The sequence below is a fragment of the Manacus candei genome, unplaced genomic scaffold (genome assembly GCF_025592945.1).
Source record: "Manacus candei isolate 608988 ecotype Guabito, Panama unplaced genomic scaffold, ASM2559294v1 h1tg000113l, whole genome shotgun sequence".
NCBI classification, from domain to species: Eukaryota; Metazoa; Chordata; class Aves; order Passeriformes; family Pipridae; genus Manacus; species Manacus candei.
This window is the reverse complement of record NW_026138161.1, coordinates 2,359,341-2,380,422: the sequence shown is the minus strand read 5'-3', so window position 1 is coordinate 2,380,422 and position 21,082 is coordinate 2,359,341. Positions and strand designations below refer to the sequence as shown.

At 45.0% G+C, this 21,082-nt stretch overlaps 1 protein-coding gene and 1 long non-coding RNA gene across 5 annotated transcripts in view; one reads left to right on the top strand and one right to left on the bottom strand.

Annotated features, from left to right (window-relative positions):
* Positions 1-572, top strand: part of LOC127461842 (uncharacterized) — an 8,012-nt gene extending 7,440 nt beyond the window's left edge. The window contains exon 3 of the long non-coding RNA XR_007900213.1: positions 465-572. This is a non-coding gene — a long non-coding RNA (uncharacterized LOC127461842). The remainder of the gene's footprint in view (positions 1-464) is intronic.
* ZBTB1 (zinc finger and BTB domain containing 1) overlaps positions 1-21,082 on the bottom strand; it is a 24,235-nt gene extending 3,153 nt beyond the window's left edge. The window contains exons 1-2 of one of the 4 annotated variants that reach the window (XM_051769942.1): positions 20,918-21,082; positions 9,502-11,413 (exon numbers count right to left, since the gene is read on the bottom strand). In XM_051769942.1, the coding sequence (XP_051625902.1) occupies positions 9,502-11,393 (1,892 nt within the window). In that variant the 5' untranslated portion in view covers positions 11,394-11,413; positions 20,918-21,082. Of the gene's footprint in view, positions 1-8,905; positions 11,414-20,071; positions 20,490-20,776; positions 20,850-20,917 lie in introns of those variants that run through there. The other 3 variants (XM_051769939.1, XM_051769941.1, XM_051769940.1) reach the window with 3 other exon arrangements.

Here is a 21,082-nt window from a genome sequence, read left to right as displayed (position 1 = left end):
GGAATCCACTGGACCAATGCTGTTATCGCAAAGTAGCTCTTATGTAACTTGCTCAAAAGCCAGGAAGTACCTCTTTTCTTTGTACACTAACAAAGGAGAAAAGCCATTCTAACTACTGTATGCATGTGAGCATTATTTTTCCCCGGGCAACATCAGTGTTTAGCATTGCTGTTTATGAGGATGCCGGGCTGCATTTTGCAGTCAAAGATCTCTGTTACTTGCAGATCACACACAGCTCACGCACACGACTGAACTTCATTACACCACCACCCTCAGACACATTGACTGTGCTGTGTGGGACCACCTCTGAGTGCGGGAAGGTGGGCTGCCTGTGAATATTAAATATTTTTCCAGTGATACCCCACTGGGGTGGGGTGGTGAGCACACAGAGCTGCTGGCACTGCCGACAGCTTGCGGCCCACAGCAAGACAGATTAGAGGTGAAACGTTGTGCCCTCCTCGCAGGCTCTAAAATCCCCCAGCTGTCCTAAGAACGGAAGCTGTTTTGGGGATTCACAGCTGTGTGAGGATCGGCTTCACCCTCCTCTCAGCAAGCGGAAACGTTCGAGCCTTTGGAATGGGAACATGCGCGTTCCCAGCGAGCCACGAGATGGCACCCACAGCCCCATTCCCCGTATCCCTGAACATCTGCAGAATTCCAGCCCTTCGGAGAGGTTACAGAGGATGCAGCTCCTTCCACTTCATCAAAGTCGGAGGAAGCCTGTGATTAGCTGGATGTTTACAAATAAAAGGAGGATCTGGAGACAGATCAAAGAGAACTCTCCAGATTTGGCACAGACACCATATACTTGTGCTAGCAGCATCTGCATGGGTTCAACTGTTACATGAAGTGGCTGAACTTGGTGTATCTCATCATATATTAAAAATGCTTTTTAATGCTTAGTGCATTTATTAGAAGTCTGAAGAGTCAGCCAGCTAAGGACCTGACAAAAATGAAAAAACAACACCTCCCAGCAAACAAGATCTTACAGACTCCATTTAAGAGAAGCACCCGCTGGGTTCTTCCTCACCCTGCTTTCTGCAGTGTAAGGGGAATCAAGAAGCAAAGCACTGTTCCAAAATCCAAAGGATGAAGTACTTCAGACTCAGTAAACAGGAGCAGTAGCACTCAAAGCCTGTTCTCCAGTAGTTTGGCTGGCCCAATCACACGATATACACTCTTCCCAGGAAAGTCTATAGTTCATCCAGGATCTGAGTTACTTTGGCACAGCCCAAATGACGGGGGAGAGAAGCAGATGGGAGATAAAAGATGTGGTGTGTGAACTACACTAAGTTAATGTATATCTGTTCTGAGGGACATCTTTGTTTTGACTCTGTGTAACAAACCAACATAGCCTGTGAGGTCTGGAAGGCCACACTAGACTATTCCTACTTTCATAGTAGTGCTCTGTTTGAAGTTGGTATTTCTATTTGGGGTCTAAAGCCACACTGAACTTGATCAAATAAACATTCTCCAAAGGAAACTGCCTTTGAACTATTTAACTCTTTGTACAGCAAACTAAAGCTGAAAGAACTGTAACAATCACTGTCAGATCTCTTGTGTCTTAGAGCTGAGTTGTTTTCCAGTTTTTAAGTTACTGTTCATCAGGACCTGTGTCTTTTCTGGCAGAACTGACTGTGGTAGCAACAGTCACTAAAATCTGAGTGAAACACAACCCTGCCTGAAAGCAGACTAGATGGGGTTAACCCTCAGACTTGCAGGCATGCAGACTGTGTCATATTTTACAGCATATGTAAGTGTACACAACTTCTATTTAATCTACCTGATAACAATGCAGCACAGATATCCGAGCTCTCTCCTGGGCTGTGGGGCATACTAAGACAATTCCCTCATCAGCTCCAAGGGATCCTACCCTGTATTTCCTCTTCCTCCAGTGCTACTGTATTTATCCTTTTCCCGAAGGAGGGATATTTTAGATTCTGTCTCTTAAAATATCTCTGCTTTGCATAATGGCTAGAGAACCTCAACAGTTTGGTAGCTGGGACTCTCTACCAGCAGGTACCAGTAGGAAACCCATAGGGAGGAAGGGAACAGAGGCATCATCTTTAGCATCCTGAATAAATGCTCTAACGATGACTTGTGTAAAAGGGAGGAGCGTAACCGATACCAGAAGTCTGGGTATCTGCTGCCAAAACCAAAAGCAATCTATGGTATTCAGCAAACTCTATTTTTAGCCAGCGTATCTGCATTTCCACAAACTTTCATGGTCTTTGTGGCTTTTGCCATGGAGAGAAGGACCTTATGTTATTTCTCCCATTCATTTTCTGGGGAGTCAGAAGCAGAAGTCCCACTGGTGACCATCCGCAATGTAGTGGGATGGTTACCTAAAAAGGAGAGAACAGGTATTACTGAGTTGTGTAGGTTCAACTGAACAGGTGAGAACTATTAAAAAAGGCAAGTTCTTAGCCCTAGTCATTGCTTTAAAACAGGAAGAACGCAAAGCTTCCCATTACAAAAAAAAAAAAAAAAAAAAAAGAAAACCAAAAAAAAAAAACCCAGAAGGCAGATAGAAGAGTCAAAAGGATGAATTTTTAAAAGAGCAACCTTGTCATCAGGGGAGATGGGGGAAAAGAGAGGGCGAAAGACTGAGTTTTGCATCTTTCACGTTGGCAACACTGCTGCTGCAGAGACCTTGGCAATGGCTGATGCTGGTGGCACTTTGCCTGACAGACAAGTTGAGAAACCAAGGATTTACAACAGTCCTGATCTCCAGTGGATTTCCTACAATCCACACAGCTTCCAGGATTTGGAGGCCTTTAAAGAATGCTCTCTTCTCACTGCCTGTCAGGAGTCTTGCGATATCGACAGAACCACAAGACACACTTATCTAAGATCATGTCTTATTTGCAAACAAAAAAAGTACACCCCAAAATCTCATTGATGCAAATCACAGTTGAGTTTGAGTGAAAACAACAGCAGCAACAGGACTTTGTCAAAGAGGAAAATTCTTGAACTATTTTATTTTTTTTCCTCCCACCGGAAAGTCTAGATGCAGCATTGTTGTTGTGGTTGTAGCTGCAGGAAGATTTATTATGGTTTTAGTAAGCCAGAAGGCACAGGAAAGGATTAAAACTTTTCATTTTCCTGCAAGGGAATCAAAGATATTGACCACGTCTGAACATCGAGGTTCTCGGGGTGAGGTGTGCCACGCTGGCTACACAAAGCAGACAGTTAAAACCCGGCCTTGGACCACCTGCTGATTTCTCATCTCATAATTTTATTATGTTCCCTTGAATACATTAATATGAAACTTTAAAAACATATTTCCAACTGCTCTTACATAGGGAATGTGCGTGAATTACTGAAAACAGTTTCTCTAAAAGCATGAGGCAAAGTATTGTTTTCCTGTGTCTTTAATTTAAAAAAAACCAACAGAATCCACCCTACAAGACATGTGAGAGCAAAAATAACTGAAACAAATATCTGATAGCTTTTCTCCTGTAAAATTGGCACTGGTCATTCAAGTATATGAAAAGGAACATGGGGCTGTTTGTTTCAGGGCTGAATATTTATAGTCACGATGAAGTGACTCCTGAGTCATGAGCTCTCTTGCCCTGTTACAAATTAAGATTTGTCTTTCTTCATGAAAAAAATAAAATCACAATTAATTCCAGAATTGTAGAAGCGACTATAAAAGTGGCAAAAGACACTTAATTTATAAAATGTGTGCTGATTTCTGCCATCTTTCCCCTACAAAATCTCAGCCTACTCACATGTCTCAAGAATACACTGCACAGCAAAATTTCTGGAAGCTGGAAGAAAATACACAAAACTGGTTCATAGCCGAGAACTACAGAAATGTCAGCTTTTAAAAACATGTTCCTAATTTCTAGCCTTCAGCAGACTTTATAAAGTCAAATTAGTCATGCTTCATCTTGTAGGCTTCCAAGTCTGTGAGAAGCATCAAACCAACTGAGAACTAGGGAAGTCAGAAGATTTGATTTTTAGCCGTTTCAGATTAAGAAGTACTTAAAAGTCAGGAGCAGGCACACAGGGATAGTAACAGATACTGCCAGCATCTCCTTAATTCACACATGGAATTATCCTGAGCTTCCAGTATCAGACCAAAAATGAGATTACTTTCTCCCCTTACGAAAAGCAGTGAGGGACAGAGGGCAGCAGGAGAGCTCCAGAGCTGCTCCTGGGCCCACAGCTGGAGGGCATGAAGGCCAGAGGAAGGTGGGAGCCGTTCCTGGTGTTTGGCCAGACAAGGGGCCCAGCTCATTCCTGGCCCCGGGCCAGGCCAACCACACAAACCCAGTGGCGTGGAGCACTGCACAGCCTGCTTCAGGGAGGACTGAGAAAGCTCCAGAGCATATTTGTGGGATGAGCTGAATGCAGGAAGGTTTCCAGTTCTCACGAAGAGGGCAGAAAGCAGAGATGTGTCTCATTTGTAAGAAGCTGGGCTGCCTTTTTCCTTATCAGGAAACAGGACACGAATGTAAGAGTTCAGCTTCCCCAAGGATGCTTGGGGGAGACAGAGACCAAGTTAAACTCAGGACAAACTTTGAGTTCTGGTACAGCTTGTTTAAGCAAATGAGCCCCCTCCCAGCCACTCATTCCTCCCCTCATGCCACCCCTTCTATTGTGCTTGCACAAGATCTGACACAGAGATGGAGAGGGAAACACAGCGGGAAACTGGTCCAGCCAAAGAACAGCCCCATAGGGAATAAAAAAAAGCCCCTTTTTTGATTCAGTTCATTGTGAAGCGACATAAATACGTGCTTTTTTACAATGGAGAGGGTGGCACACAGGGGATATGAGAGCTGAAACTAATGGGGAGGAAGAAGAGGCTGCCAGGGCTCAAGGTGGCACTGCCTCCAGGAGCAAACTCGTGTCCTCAGCAATAGCTGAGACTCTTGATGGTTTTGCACTAGAGTATTCAAATGCAATGCTGTAGTCAAACTTTTCACATTTATAACAATGTATTTTTAATATATTCTCCAGGGCAGTACATTTTCTGTCTTCAGCTTTGATTAAAAAATATGCTGACTTGTATTTTCACCATCAACTGAAAATATTAAAAAGGGAAGAGCCCTAATAAAAGCCTCAATTCTTAGAATTCTGTGATGTTCTAATCTATTCAAATCAAGATTTCTCCACAGACCTGGCTACAAATATCATTATACGCAAATGTAAATACTATTTGAACCAAGAAGTTGCCAACAAGCATTTACAAGTATATATATATATTAACATTTGAAAAATCTCCTCTGAAACTGAGAAAGAAGTGCAACAGCTTTTGTGATATTTTAAAGCTCATTCTAGGTCTTTGCTAACTCCCTTTTTTTACCTTTCAGTAAATCCTGAAAACTAAGAGCTAGGCTGGATACTTATAAATTATTTTCAGGGTTGCAGCCCACACCACTGCCAAAATGAGAAAAACAACAGAACAGAGAGAAGGTCTCCAAAAATAAGAAAAGCAAATCACTTAAAAATATAAGTTAGAGAACCCAGCAAATCTTTCTTTCTGGCTATGCCTTTTGCAATGTGATACACTTACACCTCCAGTTTTAAAGATCCTTAACTGCTTTAACACTCTAACACTCCCCGTAGTGCACTAAGGAGATGCAAAGGAACAATGTTATGTGACTGAAAAGTACAAATTAGAGGAAACAGAACTCTCAATGAAATATTTTTGCTTCCCCTTCAAGTAACAGCAAAACTTCCAGGATATCATAACTGCTGTTGTTTTTTTTTTTTTTTTTCATGTCTGCTTTCATTCTGTCTCCACATTAAATCATTTTTATCATGGTAGGAGCATTGAAACACCATCGCTTCACTCTCCTGAGGATGCTGTCCCCATTCTGGGAAGAACACTCGGGACTGGCCAGCCTAAGGCTGCCTCAGCACCCAGGCCTTCTCCCTGTTCACAGCAGCCGAATTCCTTGTCACTCCCAGCCTTTTCTTTTAACGCTGCCATTCTGCTCCCCTGCACACTTTTACATGTCACCTTAAACACTCTCCCCATCCACTTGCAAGCCAGGTTGACTTGTTTATGCCTTAGTACCTTTGATTTGTTCTCCTATACTGCCCTTGATCACTTCTCAGGCTACTTCAGTCCTTCTGATTTTCTCTGCCTACGCATAAGTAGATCTGCTCCTAAACTTCCCTGCAGTGTAATTCATGCTCTTTTGTGAGCCTTAGTCTGGACATTCATACATGTGAACTCCAAGGTTTTGTTTCATTAGAACAGGGAAAAAACCATCAAGTTCAGTTGGAAAGGTTTAACAAACTGATTTTGTTACTACAACACAGCTTATAACTGAAAACAAAGGTACTCCAAGGTGTTTATAAAGTTAGGTAGTATACATAAATACCATCATTCCCAGTTCCTCCATTTAACTTCTGTAGTTGGCAGGTCTACTTACACTAGGAAGTCAACTGTTTTGGGAAACATTTCTGGGTCAAGTTCAGACCAATACGCTGTAAACAAGGGCTCCTGATCCCGAGCAGGAGGCTCCATAAATCACCCTTAGCCCTTCACTGTATTCAGGAGTGATCCCTTAGATTGCAGAGGTCACCTCCTCCTTTTCAACGAGGTCTTTAATCTGGGCCCTGCTGTGGCCCTGCAGCCCTTGGGGCAGCGGGACCGGCCGTCCTTGGTACGAGCTCCGCAATCCGAGTTTGTGCCATAGTGAGCTCATGGCTCTGGCCAACAGCTCTCCCAGCCAAGCTGAGTCATTCTCACTCCGCTCTCACAGGCATCTACAGGACATTTTATCCACTCCTTCAGCCACCCCCTCCATGCCACCTTTGGGATTTGCTTCCCACTGCACAGCTCTAATCCTGCCCCACTGCTGTTGCCACTCCGTCCCACTCAGGATCTCTTCTCCCACTCAGTCTTCCCACTATTCCAGTGCCACAAGACTCTCTCACCAACTCCCCCAGTGCTCTCCAGTTCTCCCTCACTTCCCTTGACTGCTTTTCCCAATCCAGCCACAGCTGATACCGTTAAGGATAACATGCATGTCAGAGAATCACAGTGTGCAGTGTATCAAGCCCCCAGCTCTTCCCCTACAGCACCTGACTAACTGCTTCACCTCTAAGACAATCATTATAGCTAAATATTTTGTCTTTTGAAGAGTCTCATCATCACCTTAGCAATAATTCCAACACTAAAAGGTGTTAAAATACCCATCCCACTTACTCTTCGAACCCCTACACACTGAGCGTCGGCCTGGTTTGGGATGGGGAGCATGGAATAAATCCTAAGGGGGGAAAGTTCTGAATTAACTGAAAAGCTGGAGTGCATCCATGCCTGTGCTCTTTTTGGCCCCAGTGTTATTCAGGGCTGGGTTGGCTTCAGCATCACACAAGAAAACACAGGATTGAGCAGTTAAAGCAAAACATTAAAGGTCTGAACTGCACCAGAAGCAGTCGGTGCCTGGGGCCAGCTGCCAGTTCAGGACTGAGGTCTGGTGGGGGAGCCTCCTCCATCACTGCAGAAATGTACACATCTGCCAGCCAAGAGAAATCCTAATGAACATTTAAAAGTGAATAAATGCAAGGCAATTCATACTAATTTGAATAGTTACAGTGGAGATTCTGTACTGTGTTCACTTCTCTGAACAGTTTAACATTAAAGCTCAATACTCCTCATAATCCCCAAGAAACAAAAAGGAATCCAACTCAGACAGCAACAAGCACATGAAAGCCCTGGACTAGACCCTCAGCTCCTGGCTCCTATTCACAACCCCACCACTGGCACATGAGGTGAACAGAGTATTTCAGTTGGAAGGGACCTACAGTGATCATCTCATCCAACTGCCTTAATTGCTGATTTAAATTACTTTCCTCCCTCCACGTCTCAGTAGGAAATAGCATTACCCACCCTCTTTGATAAAGTGAGATCTGCTGGGAGAAAGTACTGCTAGGTTTTATTTTTTAATCGTTTTCTCCACCATTACACATTAGGATCCTTTCCTCCCCCCCATCACAAATCACACAATTAACAAAGGTTTAGACAGCTGGTTCCTAAGAGTCAAAGCCAGTAGTTCTCTCAAAGGCCAAAGTGCCTCACTGAATTGATGTCAGCAGGTACTTAGCAAGATTTTTAAATTCAATTAAATTAAGAGACAAGCTACGCAGATTAGGGCTCTGCTAGAATCAGCAAGGAATCTTAAAAGGCATAAAATGTCTTTACATTTATTAAGCAAACTCTGCAGTCTTTTCTTGTTATATTCTTGTTGAAAAACAGAACATTCATAAAGTATCATGAAAACAAGAAGCAAAAAAACTAAGGTTCACATGAGCCACACTCCCCCTTCCCCTCCCCACCCAAGCAATGGGACTATCTTCACACCCATCCTGCTTTTAACTTTCCAACACAAGCAGCAAGGCACGGTTCACAGCTAGGCTGAGAATGCAGTCTCCAGTGCACATGGCCACGCTGCATTCCTAGGAACCCGCCACGGCTGCTCCTCCCTTGTATGTTAGGATAAGCAGGTTAAATATACCCACAGAGGTACAGACAGTAAAAGAAAGGCCAATGTCAGTTGAACAGTTCTGCTAGGACTTCAAGTCTGGAAAACGACCACTGTGCTGGGAACTCCTTGGTTATCCCGACAGTCAGTAACTCCCTTTCCCTTTGTGCACTCCAGTCCAAGCCTGCGAGGTTTAACTGAGCCTATGTGCTCTCACCCTGGGATGCACATTCCAACAAAGCCAAGAAGCAGGGGACCAGGACAGCCAGCTCTGCCTTTACAGCAGAGACAGAGCACAAAGGATTATTTCTTGGCATTGCTGGGGTTTTTTTTTTCATTTGGAAAATTAATTTGGGGATTATGAACAGTTATGCTCTTGCACATTAATCACTGAGATCTAAAATTTTCACATGAAGAAACAACACATGGAAATATTAAAGCACTCATCTTATGGACATGGATCCGAGAACTGTTTAATAGCAGTCAGTGAAGGGGTAACATTGTGCTTTTAATCTACAGTTTAAAAATAATGATTTGTATATCTACTTAGTAAAACAATAAAATTAAGAACAGAAACTGATATTAGGAAACAGTGAAAATGTAATAATTAAACACATGATGCTTTTCAAAGCTATATACTTAATGAGCCTAAATAGACACCTATGGTTAGGAGGGTCTTAAAAAAAATAATAAAAAAAGAGACTTATTTTCAAATTTTTTTTTTCCTTTTCGATTTTTTTCTACTATACTTATGCTTTGCTTTGGTGTTCTCTCTGCTGCCAGCTTAATGCTTTAACAGTATGTTTATGCTTATGTTCTTTTCAAATGCTTGGCATTATAGTGAGATCTCATATCTTTCCTCAAATTAAATTTTGCTCCACATACTCCACATGTATACAGATGAACATCCATGTGCTGCTCCAGTTGCTCATTATTTGGGAATATCTGAAAGCAGACCTGGCATATAGTCTCTCCAGCTGATAAGTGAGATATCATATGCCGTACATGGTCATGTTTTCGGAAGTTTCCTTGATCACAAATGGAACAGACATACCTGGCCATGCCTTTGTGCATATCATTGTGGAGCCGCAACTGGCGCTCTCTTAAGAACTGCTTCCCACATGTCTGACAAACAAACTGTTTTTCCTTGGTATGAACGGTATAGTGTTCCCGCAAGTGGCAACGCTGGTAAAATCCTTTCCCACAAAGATTGCAGAAATGCTTACGTCTGTGATCCCTCTCGTTCTCTTCCAACATGGAGTTCTTGAACAGATCTTGCTCCAGGCAGTTTGACATATGTTCAACCACCAGGTTTTCAGTTTCAAAGCGCTGACCGCAATTAGGGCACCGGAAAGGACAGGCAGAATGCTTGTATAACTGTTTTTTTTGAAGGCTGTTCATTTGGAAGTGACTGTCCCTGAAGTCCTCTAGCATCTCTGCAAACATCATGTCCCTTATTTCCGACTGCTCCTCAGGGTTTTCTTCTAAGTCCATTTTCTCCTCAGAGTTTCTGATTCCGTTCATGGTCAGATCCTGGGGTTCTCCACAGGTCTGTGCATGATCCTGTAACTGCTTGCCTTTGACCAGTATTTGACCACACTTGCCACAAGCACATATATTTTCTATGTGTTTGGATAAATAATGAGAGGACAAATCTTCCTCGGTGATTGTTAGCCCACAAAGTTCACAGGGAGCGTTCTCCACGTCTTCCTGCACTGAAGGAGCCTTCCTGTTAAGGTGTCGCGGACTTTTCAAACACTTTCTTTCATCCTCGTCCATGGATAAACGGGGCTTTAAAGTCTTGCGAGCATTTCTCTTCTCTCTCATCTCTTCCTCGACGTAGTATCTGTAGAGCGGCTCTTCCTGCTCGTCATCCAGGTCGTCGTTGTCGGAAGACTCATTGCAGTCTTTATCCGTCACCTTGATAATATTAAAATCCTTCAGCTCATCTGTAGGATTGTCCTCAGGTTCCATCTTGATGATAATCCTCTTCCTCTCAGAAGCTCTGTTTCCTTCTTCACCTGAGGTCTCGGAGGCAACCGTGCTGCTTTTCCTGCTCGTGATGTTTGACACGGGAGATGAAGAATCGTCTGCGGCTTGGCTCGAGTCCCCCTTGTATTTTTCTGTTTGTGTGGAGATCATTTTAGAAGTAGAGTCCTTTTCACTATAGTCTATTTTCTCAGTACTGTAGTACCTGGCACTTTGGTAGGAATGCCTGTTGGTGCACGTTAACACGTGCTCATCCAGTAGCTTTTCACAGCTAAAACTAAACCCACAGCTGTCGCAGGTGAAGCTCCTTCCAAACCGGCGCGAGTGGGACACGCGCTCTTTCGTGTGAGAGAATTTGGACGTGGTGCTTTTTTTGCAGGCATCAAACAGTTGTTCGGGGAAGCTGCTTAGCTGCAAAGCTTCTTCGTCAGGCTCTTTGTTATGGGATGTATTTACTGTTGAACTTGGCGGCTCCATGCCCCACCTGTTTGCTTCGCTGCCATTTCTAGCGAGCGCGTCTTCATACATTCTCACGCCAAATATCATTTTACTATTCTGGGTGCTAGAAGCAGAAGATGAACATTTTAAACTAGATGAGTCTGTATCCTGTATATCTTCTAGACATTCGGGTACGTTATACAGCTGTAAATAGTTCATGGCCACTTTAAATTGTTCAAAATTGGCAGGGGCTGTCATGATTTTTCCTAAATACATGAACTGTAAAATAAGATCAAAGCATTCAGCGCTAATCTTCATGTTGCTTAGATTCAGCTGGGCTGTAGTGTGTTGATGGTTCATAAAAAACATTCTAAAATAGGAGCTGCAGGCAGCAAGGACTGCTTTATGTGCTTGAAAATAAATATCATCGATAGCGATGCAGCAGTCACACAGAAAGCCCCACTCTCTTTGGTTGTTTAGCTGCTGAAGGACATAGTTGCTATGGCTGGTTCTTGCCATCTTGTACTTCGATTATAGCCCTGCATAGAGAAGAAGATAGCTGTTAAATCACAAGCACAAACCCCAAAACCTACTTGAACGTAGGGAGGAAATGCCATCGTTTTGCTCTCTAGATCTTCCTACTCTGACAGTTTGCGGTACAGCTTCCTGTCTGGAGACCTTTGCTGGTAACTACTTATGAATACTGATGCCAGTGAAAACATCCATAATTCCATGTGCTCACCACTAGACTTACAAGACTAGTAAACTAATAAACATAACTACCACACATGTCAATCAGAGCTATGCTGCTAGAATATAAATTAGCAAGTATATCTCAAAGTCCCCCAGCCAAGATTTGCAGATATGAATTCTGAATGCAGAACTTCAAAAACTTCACAGGGTAAGACTTCTGTAAGATGGCCCCGGGACAACACCTATACAAGGTAAACTGGCTGTCAGAAACCACTCTTCAGTCTCAACTTGCCTTTTTACCTGTCAGTCCAACGGACACATGATGCAACTCATACTGGAAAACAGGCCAGGCTCAAACTGGTCTGTCCCTCCTCGTTAAAGGAAACTAAGAGGCATCAGTGGAGCACCCACACAAGCTACTCCACACATTCTGCTCTTCATGGCAGCTCAGGGACTGCCTCAACCTTCCTGCAAACCCGGAACCGCAGAGTCAAACGCCTTCTGAGAAGCAGAGGGCAGCCCGGCTGCGGTGGCACGTCCCACGTACGAGCCCGCTGCAGATGGTGACCAGGCGAGCTGCGTGACAGCCACAGGGGCTGCACAGGCAGGAAGTGGTGCACGCCGTGCCTCCAACTGCTCTCAAAACCACCCGTTCAGAGCGCTGAAACGTTACCAAAACACATAGATGGGAAACCGGACAAAGAAAAACTCAGCAATGGAGAACTGAGAGAGCCCGCGGGGCAGAGGTGGAGCCACGGTGAAATGAAGCCTTGACAAAGACTGGGGAGAAAGGCCTGCAAGTGCTGAGGGTTGCTGTAGTGTGAAAGGACTAACTTGTCCTCAGGAGAAAAGAGGAAGAAAACATATTGGTTTATATTAACAAAAATATCCAGAAGAAATGCATTGTATACAGGAGGTGTGCATTTGATTTACAGAAGATAAACTTAACCAAGTGTGGCCAGATCAACAGTTAGTCACGACTCACTTTACTGATTGTACATAATCTGTTCTAACTGCACAGGGTGAGGGGGTGAGAAACCAAAAGAAGGTATAAAGAACGCCCTAACTAAATGAAAAACAGAAAGCAGTAATGAGCATTCTTAACATTTTGAAAGGTTATCACAAACAATGCAAATAACTGTAAGAGATTTGTACAAATAAAGTACAGGCTAGCAAATGACATATATTAAATGGCATTTTATGACTCAGTGAAATGCATGGATTGATTTGCAACCAACTCTTTCGACTGTTCAAAATTTAAACACAATACACACACAAATGCTCCCTTTTTCTTCTTATTCCCCTAACGGCTTACATCTCCCAGGGAGAAAAATGGATAGAGAAATTAAATTCCACAGTTGGTGTTGTATTCACAAGTCATGGGCGTTGCCTGGCTTGTTAAGCAGCAAGCCTAACACTAAAACCCCGTTCTCCATTCCACAAAGGACTGCCATGGAGGAAACACACTCAAGCTCCCAAGACAAGAACATGCTCACCCCACCCAGCAATATTCCCTACTGCCAACTCGTCCAGCAGTACCTCTGGATCACCACCAGCATAGGACCTTGTCTGGCAACAGGAACCTTGAGATTTGGGCTGAATTACAACTGACTACGAGCATCTGCATGGCAGCTGCTCCTCTCCTCTCAGCCCAACCCTCCACACCCAGAACTCCAGGCAAGCACCCTGCCATAACAATTCTCGGACTGGTTTGGCCCAGTGATGTTCACTGTAGAAATGCAACTCGTTGCATGGAATTCATTTAATGGCTTTCTCACTAACTTGCAAAACAGTGGCTTTGAACATAGGAGAATCTCTGAAACCACTTCACACCTTTTCTACAGACACTGATCATTGTCTAGGTCACTGGGTAATTTCAGATGTTTCTGTGTAGCAAAGCTCTCAACATCAATAATAAAAGTGCACTTTGTATTCTTCCAAGGGGTAACATGTTTTGGACTTGAGGCAATTCATTAGATGCTAAATGTAATTCAGTCTACTGTACCAAGAACAGCAGCTGCATAATGAGGAAGAACTGACTTCAACTTCCACACTGTGAGAGTGGAAACCAGTGAGAAAAGAGATGACAGAGTCTAAGGTACAATTGGCCTCTTGTTGTAAACTCCCAACAGAACAAGAAAAGGCTCGGGACGACTCAGGTTAATCTCCCCATCCATATAAAGTGGCAAGTTTTAAATGTAATGTTTACTTGTGTTTTTTCTACACTAAAAGTGCTCCATCATGTCCACCAACAGCAAAACAGCAGTCCAAGCAGCAAGCCTGTACCAAAAAGGTGGCCACAAACTGTCTGCAAACACCTGCAGACAGCAGCATTTCCAAATGACGTGAATGATGAGTGACAGCACACAAACTTGCCTTTTTTAAATATTCTTCCTCTTTTAAAAAGGTGAAAGGTATTTCTCCTTTTGACAGAGGAATTCCTGCAGAGCTTTCAGCATGTGGGTCCCAACACACAACAAAGACCCTTTGGCAATGGTTCCCTCTTAGGAATTCTGGGAAGAAACAGCTGGAGCATGAGGTGGCTTGAGCAGGATGGCAAAGTGCTCAGATACATATCCGGCTTCTACTGCAGTAGTACTACATGTAGGTGTTAAAAGACTGTTTGAGGTTATTTATGTTAATGAAAGTAATGGCATCCTCCCTCTGGATGCTGTATTAACCTGCTGCATGTAACTAAGTATTTACAAATGCCAACACTTCCCACCATGAGAGCCTGGGTTGGGCTATTTAAAACTTTAACACATTTCAACCAGCAAAGGCAAAACTTTCCTTCTGAATTGTCTACTTCACACTGATTTATTTGCCCCCCCCACACCCCTTCCACAGAAAAGGTCAACTAAAGCAGTTCACAAAACGAAGCTCAGAAAAAGCTTTCATATATGTAGATTAATATTCTTTTAAAAATAAAAAATTTCTCTTCCAAAATCTTTGAAGAGACACTTTACGTGGGAGAAAGCGTTATATCTTAGATATGTTGTCATGATATAAAAATCTGCCTGAATTTGGCCAAGCTTGAGGGAGAGAAGATAAAAAATATCAGTTTATTCACACTTAAAAATTTTGCTATTTATTAAAATCTCAGATTACAGCCTGGCTGAGAACATTTCATCCTCTCGCAGCTCCTTTGTACATGGGGGCCTCCCTGAGCCGTCCCACCTGCAGTGAAACCCCCCTTTTGCACAGAGCTCTGCCATGGTTTTAAACTACAAAGGGGTTGATTCAGACAGAAGAAAGGAAGTTTTTATCACGAGGGTGGTGAGGCACTGCCACAAGGTGCCCAGAGACATGGTGGATGCCCCATCCCTGGGAACATTCAAGGTCAGGTTGGACGGGGCTCTGAGCAACCCTCATCTAGTGGAAGATACCCCTGCTCATTGCAGGGGGGCTGGACTAGATGGCCTCTAAAGGTCCCTTCCAACCCAATTCCATAATTCTATGTGCCCCCTCACAAAGGCAGGAGCTAATAGGAGGGCTTGCTGGAGATTGCTAGGCATGAAAATTGCCTGCTGGGTTTTATCAGCCCTCCTGGTAGCTGGATGGAGAGGATACCTAATTCTGGCTGATGGAGGACCAGACCCAAGAGGGGGTGTAGTGAAAACACAGGGAGATTGGGAAATGTAAGAAGGATGTGATGGAAAACCTCTGGAAGTCTGAAGAGCAGGGAGAGGCAGGCTGGGAGCAAAGTGCTGAGCCAAGACAAGGCGACTGGGATTAGGAAGCAGCACTGGGAATTAGAAGTGGGGGCAATGAGGGTCTAAACAGTGGAGGGAAGCTGCTTGGGCAAGGGACTGGGAAAAGCCAAGCTGCAGGGCCTAGGGCAGAAGGTCTAAAAACACAGATATGCTTTTGCTGGGGAATGGGTGGAAAACAATTATAGCATTTACCCCTTCAGAGCAGGAACTGCATCTCAAATTCCCAATCCTGCCATGCCTTTGCTATCAGCAAGCATCACGGGCTTCCTGACAAACTCCTTCCCATCAAGAGCAAGCTCTCAGAAAGTGATCATTTATCATTATTTTGTTACTTTAATTGCTAAAATGGCATCAATCTGCATTTATCACCCATGTGGGTGGTTCAGCACTGCAAACTATTTTTGAAGTTTGCTTTGGAAAAAAAAAAAAGCAGACATTAGAATAAAAACAGGTCTTTTTACAGAAAACACAAGATTTCAAAGTTGAATGTGTACACAAGAAATGCTGTAATTAATGCAGGATTAAGTCAGCTGCCATTTACGTATCATGTATTATGTATGTACATATATTATGTACAGATCATAGTAAAATTTTCCTTACTCGGCACATCCTTTTGGTCTGTCCAGGCCTGGATCTGAGCAGCAGCAAGACAAGATCCCTGCTCATTTGGCAAAGCATTTGGAGGATGTGAAGCAAATGGGAGGTAGGGGACAAAAAAGAGGATCTCACAGCAATGAGCACTGCTTGGAGAACATCATCCCGTTGCTGCCAGTCTCAGGACAAATCACTTCAACCTTTTTAAGTCTGGCTTGCACTTTTTGGATATCCAATTTATTCACACAGGTAAACACCATCAGCAGTAACCAAGGTCAGTGGGAGCTATCCTCTGTATGTACTAAACACTGAGTATCTTGGAAAATTAAAGCTCCATGCAGGCAAGTCTGCCAATCCAAAATTTTAAATTATTTCTAATCCTCTCTGACTCTTCTATTTCAAAGAGAGGAGAAATGCCAGCCACTTGTCCAATGGACTAGCACATTGCCTTTTGTGAAGCATCCCAGTACTGGAGGAACCAACCTCACAAATCCATAAGGAACACAAGCAGCTCCAATTTCAGCAAGGATTGATTTGTGCAGTAAATGCAGCATGGGCCACATTGTAAGCAGTGCTGAGTAATGCAGAGGTGTTCTGAAAAAATGTGCTAGAAAAGCATCTAATATGAAAATGAAAACTGAAGATATCTGAGTTGGGTATTTTCACTCTGATTTTCAAATTCCAAGTCTCCGTATGCAGTCTATTGCCCTAGTAAATGTTTATTTTTACATGGCCACACTTTGATTCAAGCTGTTTGTCTGCCACTAGATTTTTTTTCTTTTCTTTCGAGGCACCACTTAGATACTATTCAGATGTGACCATGAACAAGGTAAGTTGCACTACTACACTAACCAAATATGTTGTTTGTAAGTCTGCTAACAAAAAAAGAACAGGTATTTACTACAGCTCCATGCTGTCATTTCCTCAAATTCAAAGTTTTCTGAGATGTTTTAAAACAAAAGAAGTAAAAGATCCTCAAGCAAAGAACTGGTAAAGTTCTTTTGCTAGCTCCTCTGTCTTTAAAACAGACATACCACAAGGTTCAGAATTTAGGAGCGTTTCGGCTCCTAAAATTAGTAGGTGGTTTTCAAAACCCAGCATTTCCACTGCTGAGCAGGCAAAAACATAGCACTTACATTGTTAGTTACTGGCTGCTTTTCTTTGGAAACCAAGAACAGGCTGGACAAAAGTGTAATAAATGAGTGGAGAATTTGGTGCTAATAGAAAACGAGACTGGAAAACCTCAAGCAAACAACGCCCAGTTACCCAAAGAAACAAGCGTGTGGGCAGCAGAAAGCAAATCCCCCATCGCAGTCTGACACCGTACCCCACCCTGCCATGGGTTCCCAAGAACTCTCCCAAGAAGTATTTTGCCTCTGTGGGTCAGATCCACCAAACAGCCCGGATTCCTAAATGACAGCATCGAGGTGCTGCACAGAAAATCCTACACAAGATGCACAAATTCTCCATATGATGCCCAAGGAGTTTAAGTGTTCAGCTACTGCATCAATCACAGAGCTCTCAACAGGCTGCAACTTTTACCTACACATACTCAATAGGAAGCCACTGAGATTGCTCTGGGACTGCCCAGTCCCAAGTGCCTCAGTTCACACAAACACTGCAAAACCAGCAAAGAACTTGGGGCCAGGTGACCACTGTCCACCTCAAGAGTGGCTAAGTTCGCATTGCAAGCATAGCCTAGGTCATGAATTAACACAACTATGGGAAATCCATGTTCTGCCAGGGAAAATGTAATTAAGCTCCATTATTCAGGCTATGAAGGACTGCAGGTATAATTTACCCTCCTCCCATAGCCCTTCCAATCGGCTGCCTTCAGGTGTGCTAGCTGGGAATATGATTCCAATCTAATCTTCAGACACATCCTGGTGGCTGAATCAACTCATTTAAACAGACTCCTGGACAATGTAGAGAACCAAGTTTTATGAAACTTGGGCTAGATCTGAACCAGGGAAAAGTCAGATGTTCCAAAACCCCCAACCACGAGCTGTTGGGGCCGCTCGATCCCCTCCTCAGCCAGCAGTTCTCCACTGATTCAGCCTCTGTGTCCACAAATGAGAAACAGACGTCAAAATTTAGCAAGTTATGATTCTCAGCTGCTTGCTGAGAATTAGTTAAGATGTGTTACATGGTCTTAGGTAAGAACACTCCTCGAAAGACATGGGATACAGTGTCATAAAAGCTTGACAGAGTAAATTAAGAAAAGGGAGTTTGTGCTAAAGCCCCATCTCAACTTCAAACAACTTAAGATCAGTTCTAGGGAGCAAAAGTACTAGAAAGACCTTATGCAGTCCTTTAAAGTAACTTGCTAGCTACAAAGGACTACTCTAGAAAGTCACAGTTATCTTTTATCTGTCACCTTTACAGCTGCCAGGCAACATGGTAATGATATGTTTAAAAGAAACAATTAGTGGGAAAAAAAATTATACCAAATTTATGCCTTGTGGTAGAAAGATGAGCCTTTTTACCTAGGCTCTCTGAGTTACACAAAGTTTCAACTTCAGGAGGTATCTTGGTGGTTTAACCATGTCTTGAGACCCTCAAATGAAGTCACACGTGCCTTCCAGGAGAACATCCTTGGCTAAATACAGGTCAGACATTAGTTTAACAACTCGTTGGATGCACATGAATGAAGCACAGTAACTTGTGAGACACAAGTCAAACTACAGATTTTGTTGGCTCTTTCTGGTCTTAAATGTTTCACATTTTACTTTCAGCACATTAAAAATAAAAATAAGGCTACTAAGGCCTCCATCCAATGAAATAAGTTTAATATGGGCAAAAAAAGGCAACAGCCAGTGAATTCTGGAGTTCTGCAGTGACACAGCACGCAAAAAGAAAAAATTACCAGACAAATATGAGGATATAAACGGTCTTCATGCAAATTATGTCAGCTGTTGTGCCCACACGCTGTGTCTGCAGCAAAGCTCTGGGTGATGGTGTTTACGGTGCCCAAGCAGAGGCAGGGCAGGACAACCCAACTGCTGGGGAACCACTGGCCAAACTGAAAAATGAACACATGGCCTCTCATGCTACAGGAGTGTGAGGTCTGGAAGGACTCTAGTGGGAGGTCCAGTTGTAACAACTAAGAGAAAGGACACCAGGCTTTTATCAGGTAACCTTCACTACCTCAGTTCTGAGCAGCTATTTTATTTCCATCCAGCAGGTAAATAGCTACTATGGCTTTGTCCATCCTGGATTTTCAGGGCTCTCCACTGTCAGCAAGAATGGAAATCTGTGAAAGAAGCAGCCTCTCACATTCAAGTAAGAAAGCATCTAAAAACCCAAATCCCCGGTTGGCATGAGCACCCTCAACATAATCACTGCAAATTCCCGTGCCAGTGACAACAGTAATTGAGTCTGATGAAGAAAAGACTTGTGTAAGCAGAGCTGAAGCATCTGTTAAGTCTGTGATCTTATTCCACACAAAACTTTCCAGCTACTAGGAAGAAGTGTCTTCTATTACTTCTCTGAGCGTCCCACGCAGCACAAACCCATGTCTTCATTACCTGCATCCAACCCCCGCGGGTTGGTGCCTGCTGGTTCCCTGTTACCTCAAACATCAGCAGAGTGCAACTAATACTACTTGTTACTCCTCAAGTTTTCTGGCCAGTCACCCAAAAATCTCTCCACAAGCTTGTCAACTCGCTGTGCTGCTGCCTAGGAAAATCTCTGCCAGTGCTGCAACCGCTCGTGTTTGGCCAGTTTTCCCCACGGCCATATGGTCCCAACGCCTCTCCCCCACTCGCCATGAAAGCTTAAGTTGTAATTTGGTAAAAATGAGAAGCCCGCATCCCCCCCGCTCACGGCTGCTGTGTGGGTTTTTCCAAGAGCTGTAATGAGGAATGTTAAACAAACACCTTTAATTAAAGGAATGTTTGTTTAATGTAATTAAATGCCTAAGGAACACCGCACTGTTGCAACCCCGGATAGTTTTGCACTGTGTCCCGCGATACTCTAGCGCGGGGGAAATAATGCAAGCAAATGACATAACCTGCCAGTAAACATCCAAATATTAAGCAGCATCCAAGCCATGCTGCCCATTTACCAAATGCCTACGTGTCAAGAGGAACCGGCACTCATCTGTCAGCTGAAACAAAAAATCCTGAAAAACAGAAAGGAGTAAAACCCCAGCCCCAAACCCACAGCGTTTTCAGTCCCTTTTACTCTCTTTACTACCTTTCTATCCGAGCAGAAAAGAGGAGTCCTTTGAGGAACGAGACTTTCAACACCGCTCCCAGAGCGGCACAGGGCTTGTTTTCTATGTGACAAAAGTATTCCCCTTCCTTTCCAGCCGCCTCCGAGGCGATCCAGCGCGCTGCCAGCCCCGAGTGAAACCCAAGTCTCCCGCCTGGCAGGGTGGAGCATTCCCTGGGGCCGCAGCTCCGCTCCGTTTTTCGCCGAACCACCGCAACTCGCTCGAAGTTTTGGGGTGTTTATTTCGTAAAGACAAAAGGAAGAGAAGTGGCGGGACCCACCGGGGAGGGGGGGCCGGCGCCGGGCGCGATAGCGGCACCCGAGATGTTTACCGCGACTTCGAGCCCCGGAGCCACCCGGGCGGCGCGGTGCCCTTCCTTCCCCGCCTCTCGCCCCTGCACCTCCCTAGGCCGCTTCTCGCTCCCCAGCGCGGCATCCCCCGACCCCCGCCCGCCCCGCAGGTGGAGCGCGCCCGCCGCGGCCCCGGCAGTGCGGGAGGGAGGGAAGGAGGGAAGGCGGGCGGGAGCCGGACCCGGACCCGCCGCGGCGGCGCCGCCGCTCGGCCCCCGCGCAGCCCGGGCGGCGCCGCTCCGAGCGCCCCGCGCCGTGCCCGGCCCGGCCGCCGGGGCGCAAGGTCACCGCGGCGGCCGCCGGCCCAGGCACCGGCCGCGGCTGGAAAGCCCCTACCTGGCAGCGCCGCCGCCACACTATGGCGGGCCGCGCCGGGCCACGCCGCCGCTCGGCACTTCCCACCTCCCGCCGCCGGCGGGAGCTGCGGCCGCCTCCCCGCCTCCCCCTCCCCGGCTCCCGGCGCCGGGCCCCGCTTACCGCGGCGCGGGGCGAGGCGGCGGCCGCCGAGGGGGGAGCCGTGTCCGCGCCGCTCCCGCCGCTGCTGCCGCTGCTGCTGCTGCCGCGGCTGCAACAAAGGACTTCCGCCCCGCCGCGCTGCCGCTGCCGCAGCGCCGGCTCCGCCGCGACCGCACGGGGCCGGAC